The 22543-nt window shown below is 34.6% G+C and overlaps 2 protein-coding genes across 6 annotated transcripts; one reads left to right on the plus strand and one right to left on the minus strand.

The window, feature by feature from the left end:
- Positions 1–105: 105 nt before the first annotated feature.
- On the minus strand, positions 106–20512 carry LOC129575609 (uncharacterized). Of its 4 annotated transcripts, XM_055459473.1 has the most exons (12): positions 19297–20512; positions 18967–19234; positions 16204–16364; positions 4669–4712; positions 3280–3582; positions 3032–3079; positions 2222–2350; positions 1424–1540; positions 1132–1288; positions 954–1054; positions 522–651; positions 106–458 (listed from the first exon to the last, which is right to left on the minus strand). In XM_055459473.1, exons 3-12 carry the CDS (start codon positions 16352–16354, stop codon positions 319–321), a joined length of 1320 nt encoding a protein of 439 aa, XP_055315448.1. In that variant the 5' UTR covers positions 16355–16364; positions 18967–19234; positions 19297–20512; the 3' UTR covers positions 106–318. The 4 variants fall into 4 exon arrangements, with proteins under 4 accessions (XP_055315448.1, XP_055315445.1, XP_055315447.1 ...); XM_055459470.1 differs by having other exon boundaries at positions 2846–3079; positions 18967–19525; XM_055459472.1 differs by having other exon boundaries at positions 112–458; positions 18967–19528.
- On the plus strand, positions 19955–22535 carry LOC129575611 (dnaJ homolog subfamily A member 1). Of its 2 annotated transcripts, none has more exons than XM_055459474.1 (5): positions 19955–20112; positions 20646–20767; positions 20869–21035; positions 21130–21953; positions 22048–22535. In XM_055459474.1, exons 2-5 carry the CDS (start codon positions 20667–20669, stop codon positions 22162–22164), a joined length of 1209 nt encoding a protein of 402 aa, XP_055315449.1. In that variant the 5' UTR covers positions 19955–20112; positions 20646–20666; the 3' UTR covers positions 22165–22535. The 2 variants fall into 2 exon arrangements, with proteins under 2 accessions (XP_055315449.1, XP_055315450.1); XM_055459475.1 differs by having other exon boundaries at positions 19959–20279.
- Positions 22536–22543: the final 8 nt, after the last annotated feature.

Genomic DNA, 22543 nt, shown 5'->3' on the forward strand with positions numbered 1-22543 from the left:
GGTTATGTTACCCGTGTGAGAAATGACATTTCTAAGTTACCTTCCAGTGTCTTTGTTTTTGAATTTTCGACTGTCGTTGTAATTCGTTAGATTTATAACGCCAAATTTGTGTAGAGTTTCATGTTTTTTATTATTCCAATTAAATTACATTCATAAATTCTTATAACTTACAAAGCTCAATACATGAGATATACAGAATTCGACAAAGTGTTAATTTAATCGTATATCCTTTTATTCCATGTGTGCGTGGACGTGTTGAATATTGAAGTTTTGGTGAAACGATAATTTTTTCTTGTTGTTATTTAAGTAAATAATTCTTTATTCATTTATTTGCATAGCAAAATGTTTATCTGGTTGCTTTGATAATTGACCACCCGTATCACCCAAACTCAGTTTTGCAGCTGCAAATAACTGTGGATTTTCTGCCAAACAATCTGACAAAGCAACTAGTAATACATCTGTAAATAGCGAAGAAATTGACGATTAACATTAAAATAAGTTTTGCAAATATTTTAGGTTACCTAAGACTTTTTTCTGCAAAGCGGGTGATATTCGGCCGCTGGTTCCTTCACCTTCAAGGAATGTTGTCAGTCGTTGCAAGGCAATTTGCGCTTCTTCTGATCCCTTTGATAATGACTGAGAAAACATTACCTTGAAAAGAAAAATAAATAGAAATTATTTATAAAAAAAAAACTGTTCATCACATGGGTGTTGAATGTCATTCAACGCCACTAAGCTGTAGACATCTCTCTTCGGCTATACGGCAAACAATAGAACCAACACTGAACATGAAAATGACATGTTCAATTGTGTTTGTTTCGTTAGTTTCAACTGTGCCGCTTCGAGAGGTCACTTTTCTCGTTTCTTTTTGTTATTTTACATATAAAATCAATGGTATTAGACGAGGATGGTTTATTATCATATTTTGACTCATATTGCTCCGTTGTTCTCACCTTTGCCAATTGATATATTACTTCTTCTAGTGAATACTCTGCATAAAGAAAGTCGGCCAATCTCAGGCGACCGGACGCTTCATCGAAATTGACGGAATGTTCTATGGGAAGTTATTGAAAATTTGTTAATTTTTCATTCGCATATCGAATGATAATATTCATTGATATAATGATGAACCTTTGGTTTTTTCATTTGGAATTTTATTGAGTTGCATCAATGGCGATGGAATTTCTCCAAATGGAGCAATCACCGATTTCTCTACCAATATAATTGGTTTTTGCGTTGTTGTTGTTGTAGTAGTAGTTGTTGTCGTTGCAACCGTTGGTGGATAGTCCTGTGTTGAGATACAAATACGGAAACGGTGATAATTGTAAATGTTTTTTTTTCCACGTTACACGCTTCAAATGCAGATATATCGAAAACTCGATTGCAACAACATTTTCAACGTGATATTTATATTGATTGTTACCCGTAATGAATTATCATCAATTGGATCAACTTGACGATTGGTTGCGTACGCATTTTCCAAATAATCGATTCCCATCGAAATGTCTCTTAAAAACTTGATCGCATTTTCACGTGACATCTGCAAATGAATATTTGTTATAGCATTCCACACAGATATCAAAAACTTAAAAATATGTATTTCGTAGTGAAATTGCATTAATTGACGAAAAATGGAGGATATATATGGGCTATTCAACAAATTTGCAAAGAAATTTCTATTTTTGACGATGTTTTGAGCCTAAGTCTGACTTTTAAAACGGACTGTTACTTCACATATGTGATTTTAGGTTTTTGAGGCAAACAGCATTAAAGTTCAATTCTTCAACTATTAATTAAAGTTAAACTGAAGTTTTATTTACGAACTTTTCTCCCTATAATCGAAAAATTAAATTTTTGGCCAAAATTTGGTGATTAGAATCGTATGAAAATTTCAGGAAGTGTTGAGCGTAGTGAAGTTTTATGCTATACCAAATTTTGTTGCAATATAATAAATAATTTCAATTGTTTTTTTCGACATTTCCTCATTTTTTGGTCCAAATACGTTTCTACTGCATAACATTTTGATATTTTTGTTCACGCGGCGGAGAATTTAACCAATCAAAAGTTTGTATTCAACTAATCAATTTTGCAAGCGCAACATTTGATTGATTCAAATCAAACTTATTTGGATTCAGGTTAAAATGAATGCATAATTGGCAAGCACTTGCTTAGCTTCAAAAAATATGATGATGTGATGCATGTTTCTGACACCAAAACATACCAAACCCTTTCGAATGAACTCTTCAACGGCTTTTGCTACACCCTCCTCATCTCCAGTCCAAAATACGTATTGCGCCATATCCAATGCTGAATATTGACCACCACTATGTTTGAATAGATACTCCGCATTCTGTTGAAGCCGTACAAAAATATTAGGCGTTATAGGTATAAAGATTGTGAAAAAAAACACAGCGAAAACCTAATGAATTTTGAAGTGGATTTAGTGCTAACTAATAGTGAACATTGATGAACTTGGTTGTATAATAAAATCAAATAACAGTATATTATTAGAAATAAAAATCCAATTTGGTTGTTTTGTCAATTCAATTCAAGTTGCTTAGAACGGTTGCGTTTACCTAATTGTTACATAACATAAATAATTTTCACAAAAAGTCGATTTTCCGGAAGCATAACAAATCAATATAAAGGTGATCAAAGTAAATTAAGCTTTCAATCAATTTTCTACAAATCAAAATCACTAAAAACGTTATGAAGGAAATTAAATTCAATGAAGAATTGTACACGAAACGAAAGCGTCGTTGCACTAAGTTAAACAAAATTAAAAACAAATCACAACTACTACGTAAATCAAATGAAAGCACTAGTCTTAAACGGATTGAGGAACCTTAGCGCCATTCATGTTTCCCGAGCGTCTTCCACCATTATTTGTGATCTCAATAGGAGGTGTGCTTTCGTGTTCGACGCCCGAAGAACTGTTGTCTATTGATATTTGACTCGAGGACTTTGTTATTGCAGTTGATACCGGTATTTGAGTGGTTGTTGTGGTAGTTGATGTACTTGTACTACTTACAATTTCTGGATTTTGTCCAAACGCTAGTCGCGCAGCTCCATGATATTGCTGGTTGTTGTTGGTGGCAATGGGAATACAATGAAGAAATACAAACAAATACCATTTTTAGTTGGAAATATATTTTTGGAAATTTTATTTAATCTAAACTTCTCCATGGCAATCCAACCTATTGGCAAATTGACGATCGATTCTAATGCGTCATGTATCTTAATACTGTTTAATATAAAAATTGAATTTGGAATGCTCACTTTGGGTTGAGCACCTTGTGCTCCGTTCACATTTGGAGTAACAATTTCGGAATGGACATCATCAGTGGATGGGACTTTGATTGTTGCATCTGTTTCGGCTGGTTGCTTTTCGTTATTTCCATATGTCGAAGTATCATACTGCTCATGGTGTCCAGCATTCACTGCTGCAGTCGCAGCAACGGCAGAAGCAGCTGCTAACTGCATTTCAAGAGTTGCCAATTTGTCACCTTGTTTTTCTGTTGGTGCATCGTTTGTCACACGTTTTAAGCTCTCTAAATCCAAGACATCTTGATCTACCTCTGTCTGCAATGATACCAAATATTATGTTATATTGTGTAATTTTCCTATCAATGAAACTGTAAACATTTCAAATTCGATGGACAAGTTCAATATACTACAATGCATTGAACATGAACATGCTTCATATGGTGTATTACAATTTATCTAAGCTCATCTACAGACGTTTTCCCAGCATACTAAGGAGAGACTTTCAAAAACACCATCCAATACCAATTCTATCTACGTTGATCCATAATAATTTATCAGTTGCGTGTGTTTCTCTTGTTATTTTGTGCGGTCGCTGTGACTATGTGATTTTTTGATGCTTAACAGTAAGGCGCTCGTGAATTCCAAAACTTTTGGCATTCAGCTGACAAATGAATTTTATTTCAAAGAGGCAAAAGCAACTCAAAATGGATGTTGTCAGCACAAATGGTTATTTGATTTAATAAAACTAAAATCGTCCTAAAACATACAAAAATCGTACTCAAATTTCCAAAAATCGTACTAAAAAAATACAAAAATCGGCGATAAAATGCCACAGCTCTTGAATGAATATGCGATTAACTGAGTTCTTTTTTCGTCGATATATCACCGATATAATTTGATTGATATGAATGTATGTTCATTTATTATTCAAGAGACGATTTTTGTATTTGTACATTTCAATTTTCGGTTTAACTCCAAAGTAGAATTTTTGCGCTCAAATTAACTACACACTGAATTTACAGTAGCATCATGTTTTCAGAATGACGTTCACAATGTACTTTTCCATTTTTATGGTAAATACCCTAGCATCGTAGCCTAAGCTGTAACCAAATCCCCATTTTCCTAAAGTATATAACGCGTACAAGTGCACTGCGTCATTCTATGTTTTACAAGCTCTAAGCGACAAGCACAAGTTGTTTACCAAATCGCATTCAATGAACACATATTTCCACTTTATGCGAAATGATTTGAAACTGTGATTATTTTTGTTACCTAACTCAATGAAAGTTTTGATTTTCCACTTTAGAGTTCTATTAAAACCGCAAACCGGTATAATTCGTCTTGGATTTTTAGTGTAAACATGTTAATTTGTGAGCATATACTCCACAAATATTTACTCACCTGGAGTTCATCACTACGTTTTATATAATTATTGCGCAGTGCATCTGAAAGCAGAAGAAAATATTCTTATTTCCAACTTGAATGTATTTGTAAAAAATTTCCTAAAATGGAAGAATAAATAATTCAATATGAATGCAATTTCTATTTCATGTTTTCTTCGCTGCTTTTTCTTTAATAATCCTATTTACTTTAACATATGTTCGTGGTTAAACAATGAAAACATGTCAAGAAGACATAAATGTCATCAGACCAAGACTTTTTTGTGGCAAAGCAATTCAACAAACACTTTTCATCAAACCATTTGTACTTTCAAAAACAAATCGATAATGTGTTGAGCTTCAAATTTTTACCGTTTATGCAATAATGATAGAACTGTCGAAATGTCACTCAAGTTTAGTAGAAATAATATCAACATATTCATATCAAACATTTTAATGTGATTCATTGACGATTTGAGAATCATTTAATATCTAAGTTTTGCTGGGTTTATTACTCAGTTGCTTCCATGCGGCAGCTACATGTGTCCCATATAAAATGGAATAATTTCTAAAGAAAACGAGCACATAATTTAGTGAGATATTTCAAAGAAAGCTCCCTGAGATGGTTGGGGATCAAAGGGAAGTGCTTTTTCCGTAATTTATTCAGCTGAGCACGTAGCGATATGTTTGTGTCAAATTTACGTATATATCTATACGATTTTCAGTAGAGTGGAGCGGTCTATACGGAATTGCATACGTAAATTTTCATGGAGTTTGTCAGCCGATTGAAGGCTCTGGGGAAAAATTAGATAATAGTACAACAGTGGAATACTTTGTATACTGATTTATGTATTCAGTTGGAACTCGGTTGACCGAAGCGCCATCTAAAGAACCGATGGCGAGTTCGTGATGTGTGTATGTTATACTTCAGTATGATGTTTGACAAAACGGAGAGTTTACTTGATTGTATGGTCATAAGCCTTAGATTATATAGGTGGTGTTTGCGCTCAATATCAGTTGTCAAATTCAAAGTGAATAGGAGAGTTGTAATAGTTTAATTAAATTTAACCTATTTGTGAACGAGTGTTCACATTTATGTGAGGAGCTGTCTCAGCACAGAAATAATTGAACATCATTTACGATTGCTATGAAAAATAATAACTTCCTTTGAATAAGCTAATGTATTCGAAATTCGAATCTTTAAAGAATGACAACCATTTTCTGGGTTATTCTGCCTTATTTCAACTTGACACCATTGTGACTTTTTTCAATAGATGGCGCTGTATGTGTCACATATAAATACCATAGATAATCTATCAAAAACTTTGAACTTTCATTGATTTTGGGTTTTTTCAAAAGATGCACTTATAAATTTCACGTACAAATATCATGAAAAGTTCGAATAGGGCGAAGCTGGTAGTCATTCTTTGTTTTAATCTGACAAAATGACATCCTCGTCTAATGACATGTATTTTACATATAAAACAACAACCAGAAACGACGAAAGTGACCTCCCGTAGTGGCACAGTTAAAACTAACAAAATAAAAAGAATTACATTGGTAATCCCGAACTTTTCTGTATCGTTGGCCTGCGTTGTCCGTAGGTACTTTTGGTTATTTTTTGTGAATTTTCTTGAAATAAAGGCAGTGAAAATATAAAATTATGCGTGAGCAGTGAAAAATTGCTCACTTTAACTAAAACTTCGACAATTTTGTATGAGAGGTACCCGTAAACCGATTCTTATTGGCTTTAAAGAGTTTTAAACCTGCTATAGCAATGGATCATGCTTTTTGACAGATGTACTAAATTGAATGTTTTCTGTGTCGTTATCTGTTGTCGGTGATACTAATATCTTCTCGTACGGTTCTGATGAAGATTTCATTTATTGTTTATCCAATTTTATACAAAATCACTTTTTCATTCATAAACCAATTTAGAAAAGAAAATCACCGTTTTTTCGACTATTGGCATGCAAAATGCACAAAACATAAGAGTGAACGAATTGTCATCATCAAGTTTAAAACACGGCACGACCAATTTCAAGTGTTGCAACTTTGTTTTAAAAAAAGCCGAAAATTATCTGAAAAAAAACACTAGTACACAATAATGAATGGCAAATCATTCTTTTGTCTCTTTATAGACATCAAATCTCACATTTTCAATTGAAAGTGAATTTTTTTTCCATACAACTCATCGTAATACACAATCTCGTGTTTAGTACATTTCATCGATCAATACCGACACTGAACGCGACCTTTCAACGACCTTTCTAGATAGAGCCTCCATAGATTGAATCGAAAGAGTTTTTCAAAAGAGACTCTTCCAAAAGAATCTTTGCAACAATTTTCAATATTCTGCTACAAATTACGGCTGTAAACTATATTCAAATGATTGGTTTTGATTTATATTTTAATACTATGAAGAAAAAAACTAAAAAAATTGATTTGTATTAAATTTTATTAAAATAATTGATTTCGTTTGATCCATATTTTGACAATCGTCGTACAATGATTTGTGACATTTCACCATACACTGGAACTTCATGCCATACTTGACATTTATACGATTGTCAAAATGATCGTTTTAATGAAATCAATAATTTCAATAAAATTTAATACAAATCAATTTTTTTTGTTTTTTTTCTTCATAGTATTAAAATATAAATCAAAACCAATCATTTGAATATAGTTTACAGCCGTAATTTGTAGCAGAATATTGAAAATTGTTGCAAAGATTCTTTTGAAAGAGTCTCTTTTGAAAAACTCTTTCGATTCAATCTATGGAGGCTCTATCGAGCGGATGGGAAAATTTAAACCTTGAACTTTTGGCATTTCCAGATTTTGATTATCTCAATTATTTTTTGAGTTATCGTGTTAACAAACACCAACGACGACGACGACAACGACAACGACAACGACAACGACAACGACGACAACGACGACGACGACGACGACGGCACACGAACGGAAAAGTGTCTCAAAAAGTGTTTTCTACGCGTTTCATGAGTTTTTATGATGATCTAAACCAATTTTGCGAAAAAAGTTTTCGGGACCAATTCCTATACTTTCCCTTGACACGTTGTGTACGGAAAAGTAACAAACATAATTTACAGCTTATTAGCATTGAATGACAATCAAAATGCCATATAGGAAATGTTCCACGAGCTTTGGAATCTTTATCAATCTTTCAAAATTTTCAAAATTCTTTGCATGAACTATCCAAAAATTATACGAGCCATACCAAGAAATTATCAAATTGAGGTGAAGTATTGCAAAAAAAATCGGATGTGTCACCCAGTTCTTTTCTAAATTGAGATACAAAAAATCTCATTCGGTTAAATTATCGTTCGATTATTTACAACAATCAGAGAGTTGAACAAGAGGATTTAATTGATTGAAGTAGGATAAGGCTTCTCAATAAAAAAAAAAAACTACGCTACAAATATACCGCGTGTATTCTCTGCGCACGCTACGTTTATACCATTATCACGGTATATTTAAGGGATATTTTTAGCGTGAACCGCATGCAAAGCATACGTATAGAATACTTAGACTTAGCGTATTCTATCCGTATGCTTTGCATGCGGTTCACGCTGAAAATATCCCTCAAATATACCTTCGACTCTGTATTAAACTATGTATAAAATAAGCGTAAGCGTGAAAATGGTATAAACGTAGCGTGCGCAGGGAATACACGCGGTATATTTGTAGCGTAGTGTTTTTATTGAGTTTTCTATATATGTATTTATGGCCATATTTGGAGACTTAACTGTTCTCGTAGCAGAACACATTTTGAAAAAAGATCAAAATTATTCAATTGCAAATCTATTACATCGAAATGTTGGTGCTCGATATTTCGAACATTCAAGGTCAAAGTTGCTGAGAAAGATGTCAACTACGCATCAAAAGCACACCGCCCATAAACGTGTACGAATCCAAAATGACGCAACAAAAAAGCATATCAAATCAAACTAAAATAATACAATAGACCCACAAATCATTGTTACATACTAACAGTGGGAAGCCAGTCTATGCAACAAAGCACATGCATGATATAAATATAAATCTGAAATTGTAATCTTTGCCAAAATCAATATTGCAATGCAAAAAAGACCTACTTGACTGTGGAATATCTAGTTTGTGAAATGTTTTTTTCCTTTCGTTTTATTATTTTTCAGTTTGCTGTTTTTGCCTAGATCGAATTGGGCTCGCTATGTGCAATCCCGACTCGGGGGTAATGTAAGTACACACATTGTTACTAGATTGTATTGCAGGCAAACGCCAATGAATCATTCTATGCATTGTTTGCCGAATATACACAAAAGAATGCGACTGTACAAAATCACAGAAAAATGTGGTCTAGTTTGTGCCAAACGAAACGAAGACGCTCTGCATTTTGGTACAGTGTAGATAGAAGGGGAAAAAAAACTTTCATTGTTGGCTTCATCACTTAGTCCCATCGTCAGTATGTCAACTAAAGTGCTTACTGCGATCGCAAACCAAAGTGGTGTGAGACCATTTCTTCTGCTGCATTTTCTTGGCCATCTTATTTTTCCTTTACTGAATTTTCCAGTTTTATGATTTTAATAGTATGATAGCGCAATGCCAACTTGATCTTCATTGGTTCAAGCTAATATGGTATCAAAAAAGTACATACAGTGCAAATCAAATAGGGAATAGAAGAGTGAAGATGGCTTCAAAGAAAAAAATAAACCAAACAATATACTGCAGTATTAACAGAACTGCAATAAATCAACCAAATTACGAGCTCTAAAAGCTAACAGTCTTGGTGGCGAATTGTTGTTGGCAATGTCGTTGTCCAATTTGTTAGCCTTTTTTCATCTTCTTCAATTGCCTCGACTATTTGCCTTTGCGCTAGTATATCCAATTGTGAGCATTTCTTTACAATAAAATTAAATTCTCAGACACAATTTATTAGAAAAATATGTTCAATGGTATTTTTTTTCCTCTCATATTCATTTGGGAGTAATCGTTACAGTCATAACACTCAGCCTATCATGATTATGTCTTCAATTCATTCCTAATAATGAATTTAAGGCAAGTGCACTTTATTTATTTGTTCACTTTATAATGGTGTGCGCTTGGCAATACCCAAAAAGCAGCACCACATCCAAAACAATTCCTAACAACGTGATGGCGAACACAGCCACATGTCGAGTATATAGATGTATGAAGAAATAATTCACAGTCAAGAATAATTTCTTACTATGTACAAAAAATGTGTTTATATTTATCTATTTTCAATAGGAATAATTCTTCCAATTTAAAGAGATATAAGAACAGGAATTGGTATGTTCAATCCATTTTATCTACTCGGGTCAGTACATTTCTACTTGCAACATCAATTCAATTTCGTCGTAGGGAAAATATTTCATCGACTATTTTATCGAATAGAGAAACTATTGCGGTGAGGGAATTTTCTAGAATATATACGCGATAAAATGGAATGAAATAACGTGTGAAAGAAATACAGATCTCATGTTGAATATTAAAATGTGTACGATTTTTATAGTGTAAATGGAGTTATCTTTTAATTTTATCGAAATGACTTTCCGATTACGGTAATTTGTTCAGGCATCCATATGGTATTATGGTGATATATTTTCACAATCTTAACTTAGTGTAAAAAACGATTCGTTTTCCATGTCTATCATTCGAACATCTAACGAAAAGTATCTCACAGTTTATTGGCCATTTTTTGTTCCAAAAGCCATAGCTCTGTTAAATTTACTTCTAACTCTTATTGGAAATGATCAATTTGCTTCCACAAAATGATATATGAACCGAAATTGGCCTGTGGATTTTTTTATTATTCTTTTCGATTTTCAACATTTGATTATCACTTGGCACATTCACAACAAATTGCTTTCGAATTGATCGATCCGTCCACTAGCTGGTGCTTAGTATACATGTCAATACAGTGGGTTAGATTTATGTCATTCATAAGTCTTTTATCCGTTTTATAATCTAGATTTGCGTGGGTTTACCAATATAACCCATAAAACAATTGTATCCTTATTGCGTATTTTATTGGGGGAATGAAATATTCGATGAGAGCTCTTGACATGTACAATATTACAAAACTCGAAACGTTTTCTTCTTTAGCTTTATAGTTATTAATTAAAGAATGTGGAAAAGATAGTTTATGCAATGTGGAAAAGGCTTAAAATATGCATCCTCAAAAATCTACCATCAACTACGGTGAAAAGTTGAAGAGTAATAGAGACAGCGGTACAATAGTATATAACATAATCGCTTTCATTCATGCTCTGATGGTATCTAGCATATCAAATAGACAGTGTATAGCGTATGCCCAAACCCAAATGACCATTCTCTGTTTTTCATTCGAATTGGTGCCTGGCATATTAAAAATTGCAATTCCATCCTTTAACTTTAATTTTTGTGTTGTGAAATCTGGCCAATAGCCACAGATTCTGTTGACTATGAGAATATAGCATTGCGTTCACCAGTTTCTTTTATGACATCCGAAATTTGAGAAAATTTTAAATGAAATAATTGGATCTATGCTATTTGATTCTACTTTTTCATTCTCAAGTTGTTTACTCGAAATTTATGACGAGATTTTTACGAATATCATTTTCTAGGACACCATAACTTCTTTCCGTTAACTCGCGGCTTATCTCATTATTTATCTTGTGATTCCGGATTGCAATAACATTTTATAGTGATCCATCCACATAAAACATGATATATGCTTATAACATTTTGCGTTTCATTTAAAAAAAAAAAAGCTCCAAATAGCGGAACAAAAATAAAAGCTATTACGAAAAAATAACGTGCAATTAGACTCAAGTTGTATCATGTGATTCAAATATTTTATTTGAAATTGTTTAAAACTGATACAAGCCGTAATATATAGGCTGACATGATGATGAAGCGGTATTTGAATTTTAAGTAACGTTAATGGTATTTCCAGTATATAATAAAATTGTAGCGCATTCATTTGCATCCAATTCCGGTCGCCATAAACCAGCAAGCACTGCAAATGGAATATATCACTTTATACTGCAGATATATTTCATTCGGCCCATATTCAGTCCTATTAATTATAGAAAAGTCTAATTAGTTGACCAACTGTGAATGTCTGTGTAAAGAAAACAATTCAGTCAAGTCTAAACCGGAACACCGAAAAAATTACACAAAATACAAGCATTTCATAGCATGGCCAATTTCCCAAATTTCTGCGCAAATGTTCCTTAAATACATACTCTTGTTGTATAATAATAATAATTGTTGTATTGTAATATTCAATTCATTCGTAAAAAGTAAAACTATTGTTCGGTATCGTTATTTGGTATCCTTCCATGGCCACAGACAAAAATGCCATCAAATTCACATACAAACGACGAGATTGCACGCGTGGCAATGCAAATGCGGCGGAGCTGTATTGGATTGGAGCACCTTACAGACCGGATGATCCACACCCATTCAAAACATCAAAGAATTTGTAGAATTCATTATAAATGTTGAAGTTTTCGTACACATGAATTAGTACCGCCACCTTCAGTAACCGACACAACAAACCACACGGACACAGACACGAATGTTATTTCGTCATAATCTGTTTTGAATGCTGTCGCTGTTATTCTCGGTAGTTCTTTGCGAAACTCACTAGAGGCGCTACTAGTATGCAATAGCTTGACTGTTCAACAACTAATACATTATAAGTGTATAAGAATATTCCGACTTTGATTGGTTCCAAGCATTGCGCATGTTCATAAATATACAGCGCGATATTCATTACTTTCATCTCTCGTTTGCCAATCTACGCCAAAGTTGGAATCCGTTCCGAAAATATCCGCTCTATGTGCAAGAGCCAGAATTTCCAGAGCCGCCTGATATCACCTTTACAGTCATTCCGAAGTGCACATTTCAGCGCCGACACGTGAAAATTGATACGGATGCATTGTACAATATTCTATGTGGCGTCAAGTCAATGAAAGCAAGAAGATGGTCTTCGAGTCAACAAGAAAGGCGAAGTCCTCCAGCGCTTCATCTCACAGACTGAATTTAAAAGAATAGGAAGCTGGCGTTCGTATTTCAACATGGAGGAAATCACCAAGCTGGCCAAGAATAAGAAGGAATTCGGCGATTCGATAATATCAGATGGTGTGTCAGCGTCGGTGTTATTCAGATTGCCAGAAACAAAGGCAAACCGTTGTTCAAGTTGAGGCCGAAACCAAGCATGCGAACTTTTATTGCGGCAGTCCATTGCAATCTTACCACCAAAGAGGTAAGTATTTACAAAATGAAAGAGGAAGAGGAAGAGGAAGAAGAAGAAGGAGAAGAAAAATTAATTCACTTTTGTTGCATTTGATTTTCAGAGCAACGAGAAGATTTCTTTCGAACAATACCATCGTAAATCGAAGCAAGATGCGCGCAACAATAATGCCGAACGAATGACACGAGTCTTTACATCGAACATTGCCTGCGAATGTTCCAAAATGGCATTGCGGCATACAGTCAGAAAAAATATGCACGCTTACGTTTGGACAAACATATTGAATGGCGTCGTGCAATTGATCTCATCGCCGGTAAACTGGTACATTTCAAGGCAGCTATCATCAACATCGGAGCAGCCGAAATTTCACCGAATTGCCCGATCCAAATCAAAAAGTACGTGCGTCGTCCAGGCGTTCGCAAGCTGATTGCAGCCTTCAAAAGACGTGGAAATTGTACCGTTCGGTTTGTAGATGGCATCGCAACATTGTGCCCGATGCTTCAAAAGGTTCCCGATATGGACGAAGAGCAAGCGATACAAGGACTGCAACGATTGCAACCAGATGAACGTGTTGAACTTCCGATAACCATCTACAAGCATGTCCGCGAGCTCCCCCAGCGAGCCAGCTCCTCAATATGTGAGCGCTCAGCGTAGAGTGAGCTGGCTCATTTACGTGGCGTTACCATAGGAAGAAATGTCAGAATATTTTCACTTTTTTTAAAATATTAGCTGTCAACATTCTGACATTTCTTTGTATTGCAACGCCACCTAAATAAGCCAGCTCTCTATGAGCTGAGCGCTCACATATTGAGGAGCTGGCTCGCTGAGGAAGCTCGCAGACATGCTTGACCATCTATACGAACGTGAGCAAACGAGTGTTACAAATGCACCGGAAAATCATGCGTACATGGGAGGGAATGCGTGACCAAGGTGATACTATTGCAGCCATTCTAACCCAACGAAATTCAGGACGTTTGGTGTCAAAGAAGCAACGCTTTTTCCAAACCTGGCAACCAAATGCTGCTGAAAACGCTGAAACAGAAGACGCTGCACAATCACGCAAGTTGCTCAAATCACTTTGGCATCGGGACATATCAGCAGCCGAACTGATCTTGTACAAAGGTTCATTATCTATTAATATTTCATTTGAAAAGTAGATTTGATTTTCGCTTGAATTAATTGTCATTTGTGTGCTTGTTTACTATTTACTCAGGTCTTTGCACGCTGTTTGACATTCCGATACATCCAGCATTGTTGCGACTACCGAATGACGACGGCGTTCAGCATTGAAGTTTTTTTAACAAATATTTTCTGATAGTTTATTAGAGTTCTCAAGCCTTGCACTTACTGGGCTATTTTAGATGTATAAGGTGTCTAACTTAATGTGTCACAGTACATGAGTGGTTTTATTTGATGATCAGAATGAGTCGTGTTCATTTTTCGGTTTGACAATGTCAAATTGACATCACGCCACCACATTTTTGGATATGACTTGTTCTATGCATCATATCACGGTAAGTAGAATTTGTTCAACGCTTCGGAGCGAGAGTTATTTAGAAATTTGAATGAAAAAAAACAGTCTTTTTTGCTTCGGGAAGTGTGAATATCGATTGCTCCGTTGTGTGAACACCATTAATTGATACAGAATTCTTTTCTCTTTAACTTAAAATCTACCATTTCTCTTTTTCAGGTTATAAAAAACACCCTAATGTACCCATGTATAGTACGTGTGTATAGATTACATTTTTTTCCTTTATAACTATAATTTTGACTTTGTTCTACTGTTAGTTGAAATGAGATTAATTAGCGTGAATCGAGCGCATCTATCGTCCTAAAATCGGATTTGAGCTGAGATTGCACTAAACGTAGTTCTCAAAATGGATAGAAATTATTAGGCGACGTTGTTCCGATATTCACTCAAAGCTTTAGATAAGCTCTTGGCCATGTCAGAGATCTCTGTAGATTAATCGAAAATAATAGAGATTACAACACATGAAAGCCATCAACGCATTTACATTGCTTTATACAGTTATATAGTGTTGGATGCATATCATATTCACTAGCAAAGTGGATTAAAGCTATTTGATTTTCCACTTTTCCACTATAAACGAAGATAAAAGTGGACCGAAATACACACAGAAAAAAAGAAACGTTGCCACAATGAAATCGCGTAGCGGGCAAAAGAGAAGGATTGAATAACAGTGAGTGGCAGAAGCATGAAAATTGTATGTGAACATTTCTTGCCATGCTCTCAAACATTATCCAACTCTAATATAAAAAAAAGATGATGGGGTACCAACTTTCTCTCAATTGTTTCTGTGCTCATATATTTTTTTGTCTTTTTTTCTGATTTGACGAGAGGGAATAGTTTTATACATATTTATGGTTGGACTATATGTGAGTTCGCCTGTATATGTGTGCGACTTTTTTCTCTTTGGCTTCTTTTGATGTACATCACTCGTCGGATACTGAATTTAATGTAAAATCCTACAAATACAAACATATCCACTAAAATATAAAATAAACACAAAATTATGTCGAGCAATGCTATATGAGCGAACGAATTCCGTTACACAGTAGCTGGAGATGATATCGACAGTTGTCATAGTTTTGGTTTACTAATGGATAAAGACGTGGCTAGTCAATTTGGTTGTTTCAACTCGACATAGTTTCTTTTTTCTTTTTTCTTTCTTCTGTGCTTTTCACCCCATCATCATTTTATTCCTCCTTTCATGGTATTGTCGTGACCGTTTTATAGTCGAGAGTGATTGGTGAATGGAAAAAAGAGCAGAACATTCGAGAGGTGGAAGCTGATCTATGACATTTAATTTGCTGCTTTTGTTGACGCTTCGAAAAATAATCCAAAGTTTTCAAAGAGATTATGTACGATCTATGATTGATTGAATTCATCACGATATTATAACTGATTTCGATTCACTGACCAAATAAAATAGATTTTTTTCTTATGTGTCTAAGTGAATGGATTTTGAATCACATTGCATTGCATTACCGTCGACTTCAATCAGACATGCTGTGACATACCGTTTTCTTGAACGAAATTGAAGTAAGACTCTTAAGCCAATGTCAAACACAGAAATAATCGATGCGGCTGCGAATGTTGTATGTCTCAAATTTTGGCAGGAAAATTTATCAAATCCACCCAATCAAAAACATATAAATTGACTGTTAGGCTCAGAATTCAATATCCTAATTATTGAAATTCATTTTTGATTGAAATTGAAAATGTTAACATGGAATTAATTCAATTAGAACAAAATCTCAGCAAACACTTACTTGAATGAGATATGGAGGAGAGGGAATGGTGTCCGTTGTTGGGAAGTCTGCTTGAAGCTGGCATCAATAATGAAAGTGAAGCTGCTAGACTGTAACCGATAAGGCATGTACATATCAGCATGCCAAATAAAATATGTCGCATCACTTGCATCTTCGGTCAGCTATCAAAGACAGAAAACAAAAATATCAAAATAAATCACGAAGAAAAATTCTTCGAAAACACAATATCAATAGAAAATTGTCTGTAATATATAATAGCAAATCGAAGTGTAAGGCGTTTCAGTAGAAAACTTCGACAAACTCTAGACCACTCAAAAAAAAATTAAAACGAACGATGACTAAAGTTAAAGTTTCGGAACCTTGGTAAGTGTGTTTGTGGTTGATTCTCTTTTCTCAATATTGGTCACACAAAAATAAATTATCTACCATAATTTGCCACTTTTAGACATACAGTATACTGTACCTTATCTCTTATCAATTCCAGAAAAACCGCGAAAAACCGTGAAACTTTAGTTTTTCGCGGTTTTCGTCGAATTAATAAAAGAATATGTGTCTTCGTGACAATTATAGAGCTTGTCAAATTCTACAATTGCTGAAGACACCTCGTCTCTATCTTTTACCATTTAAGTGAAAACTATGAAAAACGCCGAAAATGACGTTTTTAAATAAATATTTTTGTTAGCCTTAAGTATACTATTATAATATCCAGGCTGGAATAACTTGGAAAAATTGTAATTTTGGAGACTTTTTAAATCACATTTTCACGTATAAAAGAGATGTGGGGGAAGTTTGAGAAATCTAGATGGGGCTGAAAAAAATTACAGACTGAAATATTCAATTTGAATGGTTTTTATTTACAACCAACTTAATTCTTCCGCCCAATTTTTTATGTGATTGTTTGTTTTTGCAGGATTCGTGATATACAATCGTTGTTCAAGTGAAAGAATATTTTTTCAATTGTTCCCAAATGTAGATACTGTGTCGATGAATGTGCATTTGATTCGTAAAAATGATATGAAAATCAAACTGTTCCAGTGAAGTGCAAACCAAGCATAACTTTCTTTATGGAACATTTTCTATTGGTGGTGCAGCAGACGTTTGTCTCAATTTTGATATGACATAAGAAGTATTCACTAAATTAAACTGCACAACAAAGAAGTGAGAATCTTGTTGATAATAAACGAATAGAAAACTCATTTAGATTTTTGAAAAATTGCTCGAGAATATCGGACCAGAGTCAAAAGTTTAAAAATACTGTAACAGCTTGAAAAAACTAAATTTTATAAAACTAATGAAGCAGAAAGTCAAATTGATGTGTTTTGATCCTATCAGTCATAATTTGATAACTGAATCTTTTCAAAAATCCACAAGATGGAAGGAAGAAAGAAGACAAATTTGAAACTCTGCTATAGTTTCGGGTTTTTTTTATAGCAGTATATGAACACAAAAAATATGTTCGCAATATGAACTATGAAATTTGTCATAAAATTTAAAAGGCTTTAGTAGCGGTCATATGTCGCTTGAATCGCTACCATCGCCGCAAATAAATCCGTTATGAATCTGACTTTTCTGTGCTAGTTCAAACGGGCGTCTCGCAATAGACTGAATACAGCCTGAGCGACGAATTTCTCGGAACTCCCCGTACTATCCATTAATCCATTAGTTCAAACGTTGAAAGCATGACATATTGCACTTAGTCCCCAGGTGCCGCTGTATTGTTTACTTGTTACGTAAACGAAAATAGTACTGTTTCGATCAATATTCAAATAAACGTACAATAATCCTCTAATTAATGGAAAACACATTTTTAAAGCATTATAAGCTTCTCAATAGTGGAACCTCTGTTTAAGAGAAACCTCGAGATAGTGGAAACAATTTTCGGCCGGAGCGAGTCCACTATTGGGAGGTTTTACTGTATATTGTTTCGACGTAATGTTCTAAAGGATACGAGTCGCATGTGTTGACTGTTACCCCATCAAATTAATCCATATGAAATAATACGCAATTGAAAATGAGCCCATGTTCTAGCATGTATTTGATTGAAGAGAGAGAGAGAGAGAGAGAGAGAGAGAGAGAGAGAGAGAGAGAAAGTGATTAAAATATTACTTGAAAATGCCAAAATAATCGATAAAACGTGCAAGTCCTTTCTATTGATTCGACGATTTTGACAATTTGGTGGGGAGGTGCGGTGCGGTGCGGTTCGATGCAAAATCAAGAGCCGAACTATTGGCCGTTTGCAAGAGACAGAACGCAATTAATTGCCAAAGCTAATGTTCAGAGCCGCTCTTTCCCATTTTCTTGCTACAGCCAAAAATGTTATTACGTCAATGATATTATCACAAAAATGTAAATAAATGACTTTTTTTATTCATTAAATTGCTGATTTTGTTTTATTTATTCATGTTGTCACTTTTTACGACATGTTTATGCCGATTCACTTGGACAGAATGCACCAAATAAATATCTTTGGCTTTGAGTCACACACACACGCACACACACACACACAATTTGATTTCATGATATCGATATCGATTTACTCGAACGTTAATAAACCAAATCATCATGTATAGATCACACATAGAGAAACTTGCCAAAAACAAAAATTACGGTTTCAGTTTGTCAGTGAAAATATTTATTGTTTGGATAACTTTTTGAAAACAATCGCCGTGATTTTGTCTATCCGTAATATACGAATTGAAATATAAATCCGTTGAAATTTAATTTTGGTCTATTTGTTTGATTCAGAGAATCTTATTGACTTACTTTTGTCACATTGATTTTTAATTAAAAAACCGAAGAATTCAAATCGATGGCACAACACTGTGTTTGTGTCAACTCAACGTTCAGTGTCGATAAGTTACGTTATTGGCTTGGCGAAACTTTGTTCGATAAGTCGAGAATGATGTCTTCTTTTTCTATGGCCGAAAAACACAAAAGTGAATACGTAACGTATCTAGGATGAGCTTCCGTTCACTCTGGAAGCAAAACTCGTTTTGTCATCAATGTGGAAAACTTCGCCAAATGTTTTCGCCTATGAAAACCATATATTGATACACATTTATATACTATGGCACAAACTGATTGTGTATGTACCAATTGAAGCTTTCAATTTCCACAGTTTCCATGCTGCTACATAACACCTAACATTTTATCCATCCTTGTATGTGCTGGCTCATCGCTTTTTCAAACCTATTATTTTCAATCAACCAAGCTTTAGCAATGTTCATATCACTTAAGTTGTCGCTAATCTTAGTAAATTTTTTTTACTCAAATCGATTACGCTTCTTAATTTGGGCTAATATGTAATTTAATTTCTTTACACTTATTAGCAAACTAAATAAGGACTTTAATTTTTATTGAAAAAAGGCATATCTGTTTAATAAGATAATAAGGCCGTAGACAATATTGAGAAAAAAAGAGAGTTGCAGTTACGTCTCTAAGTTGATGTCAATTTAAACCATTACATTTACGTCAAACAGATGGCGTTACGTATTGATGTAAGCTTTGGAACTTTTATGCAAAAACTGAACAAATGAGCCCACAAATTAACAAAAAAAAATTAATTCTTGCTGCAGTCCCATTGAAAAAACAACTGTCTCAAATCGGTCAAAACGAACCATTAATTATCCATTTCTTATTTAAAAAAAACACCTTTGAATAGTAGATAAAATTAAATCAAAAGTAAGTCGCATTATAAAATTCATTTGAATGTGTCATATGTAGTGACAGTGGCGCCACTCTTTCTCGTTTGTTCGACGATCGATTAGCGTGCTGTCAGACGCGAAATATAGTGTGCAATCTTTCTTCTATTGAAGTGTGAGCTTTACGGTCGTGCCTTTGTGCTAGTGTGTATATCGAAGAATTTTCTAGAATCTTCGGAACTTTTTTCGATTCAACCGAACGCAAAAGGTATTTCACATCATTCGTTTAATCATAAATTTCAAGCGAACACAAGTGAATCGTAAACATAAAAACCAGTCAAAACTATACTTACATTTTTATTCATTTGTTAAAAAAAAAAAAACAACGCATTGGAATAAAGTATACTAGAATCATACAATTTTTCACAAAATAAGGTGATTGAAATAAAACAAAAAGAAGAAAAAAACGTGCTTTTGCAATCATTGTAGAACATTGCATACGGCTAGTCTAAACGAGATATTTCACATTGAGTAATCGTTGGCAAAAAGCAACAAAAATTGTTAAATTAAATTCTAGTGAATTCTTGCAGAATAAATGATTAAAGAGGAATATCAGTAGCGAGACAAATTTCTTTCTGAGTCTACGCCATTTTGTTAAAGAAAAATCCAACTAAGTTTTCTCTTTGTGAAATTTCATGTATTTTTTTCCCTCCACACAAACATGAATTAGTCACACAGCGCGCAATACATTCTACATTGATAAGTTAATACATTTATATCAATGGTATTTCCTGCTTATAGGTCTTAGTGAACACATCAAAAATGGTTCGAGAAACAGCTTATTACGATATTCTTGGTGTGAAACCAAATGCCTCGCCAGAAGATCTCAAAAAGGCATACCGTAAACTTGCCCTTCAATACCAGTGAGTACTGCATTCACCATACATTTAATGCATAAATATTTAAACGAATATTTATTTCAATGCGGTGTAAATTCCTTTTTTTTCTCATGTTCACGTTTCAGCCCCGATAAAAATCCCAACGAAGGAGAGAAGTTCAAACAAATTTCGCAGGCATATGAAGTCCTCGCTGATGCAGAAAAACGTCAAATCTATGACGAAGGTGGTGAATCTGCAATCAAGAAAGGTGGCAGTGGAGGTGGCGGATTCTCCAGCCCAATGGATATCTTTGGTGAGTTCAAACGGTTCAGCGACACCTCAATTTTTGTTAAGAACTAAAGTTGCATATTATTAATTTCGTTTTTGTTTGGTTTCATTCCAATTAGACATGTTCTTTGGCGGTGGTGGTTTTGGTGGTAGACGACGTGAGCGTCGAGGCAAAGACCTGGTCCACCAACTGGGTGTTACATTAGAAGAACTGTACAACGGAGCCACTCGCAAATTGGCATTACAGAAAAGCATCATATGTGATAAATGCGAAGGCCGTGGTGGTAAAAAGGGTGCAGTGGAGAAATGTCAAACTTGTCGTGGCAACGGTATCGAGGTAAAAATTCACATGATCGGACCGGGTATGGCGCAACAAATCGAACAAGTATGCAGCCATTGTCACGGACAAGGCGAAATAATTGCGGCCAAAGATCGTTGCAAGACATGTAATGGCAAGAAAACGGTTCGCGATCGCAAGATTTTGGAGGTGAACATCGAAAAAGGTATGCGTGACGGTCAAAAAATCGTGTTCAGCGGTGAAGGTGACCAAGAGCCAGAGTTGCAACCAGGCGATATTATAATTGTTCTCGAAGAAATTGAACACGCCGTTTTCAAACGGTCAAAACAAGATTTGGTAATGCGCATGCCACTGCAATTAGTTGAATCATTGTGCGGTTTCCAAAAAGTCATCAAGACATTGGACAATCGGGATTTGGTTGTGACTAATTTACCCGGTGAAGTGGTGAAACATGATTCGTTTAAATCCATCATGGGTGAAGGAATGCCCCAATACAAGAATCCATTCGAAAAGGGCCGTCTCATTGTTCAGTTCCAAATCGTATTCCCGGAAAAAATACCACAGACTATTGTTGCCGATTTGGAAAAATGCCTTCCACCTCGCCCCAGAGACGACATCCCAATCGACGCTGAAGAATGCAATATGGTGAGTTCAAATCGATTTAACGGCATTCGAACTTTTGTTGGAAGTTTATATAGACAATAATAAATTCGATTTCGTTTGGTTTTATTCCATTTAGATTGACTTTGACCCAGAACAAGATGCACGAAATCAACGCTATTCACGACAGGCATACGAAGATGATGACGATGGATACCATCATGGACCTAGAGTACAACAATGTACAACTAGTTAAATTAGTTCGAAAAAAAAAATCATCGTCTCATTTTTAAGTTAAAAATAAATCGACAACACTTCTAACCAGCAATCAGTTAATTTCTAGATTTTCCCTAACAAACTCATTAATAACTATATGCAACGGCTTGGTTTACATCTGAAATAAATACCAAATCGCAATACAAAATTGATAAAACATAAGCCCAACCAATTAAATTATTGCTTTGTGGCCAAAAGGCATACACCAATCACTGGCTACTGATCAACGCACCAATTTAATATGAAAATATTAGTATATCGGTAGTGATATGAAATATTTTGCAATAAAGTATGCAATATACTTTTCTTTAGTGCTGGTTTAACTAAGGATGAATAAAGGTTCGATTTACATTTTTGTT

The sequence above is a fragment of the Sitodiplosis mosellana genome, unplaced genomic scaffold (assembly GCF_009176505.1).
Source record: "Sitodiplosis mosellana isolate CC-2019 unplaced genomic scaffold, AAFC_SMos_1.0 Smas_scaffold_6167, whole genome shotgun sequence".
Taxonomy (NCBI): domain Eukaryota; kingdom Metazoa; phylum Arthropoda; class Insecta; order Diptera; family Cecidomyiidae; genus Sitodiplosis; species Sitodiplosis mosellana.

Bases quoted from the DNA above. Each gene is read 5' to 3' on its own strand.
- LOC129575611 (XM_055459474.1), top strand. From the start codon at position 20,667: ATGGTTCGAGAAACAGCTTATTACGATATTCTTGGTGTGAAACCAAAT. The intron at 20,768-20,868 runs GTGAGTACTGCA...TTCACGTTTCAG, and splicing joins AAACTTGCCCTTCAATACCA to CCCCGATAAAAATCCCAACG. The intron at 21,036-21,129 runs GTGAGTTCAAAC...CATTCCAATTAG, and splicing joins CAGCCCAATGGATATCTTTG to ACATGTTCTTTGGCGGTGGT.
- LOC129575609 (XM_055459470.1), bottom strand. From the start codon at position 16,354: ATGCAAGTGATGCGACATATTTTATTTGGCATGCTGATATGTACATGC. The intron at 4,713-16,203 runs GTAAGTGTTTGC...TTCTGCTTTCAG, and splicing joins CTCCTCCATATCTCATTCAA to ATGCACTGCGCAATAATTAT. The intron at 459-521 runs GTAACCTAAAAT...CGCTATTTACAG, and splicing joins TTTGCAGAAAAAAGTCTTAG to ATGTATTACTAGTTGCTTTG.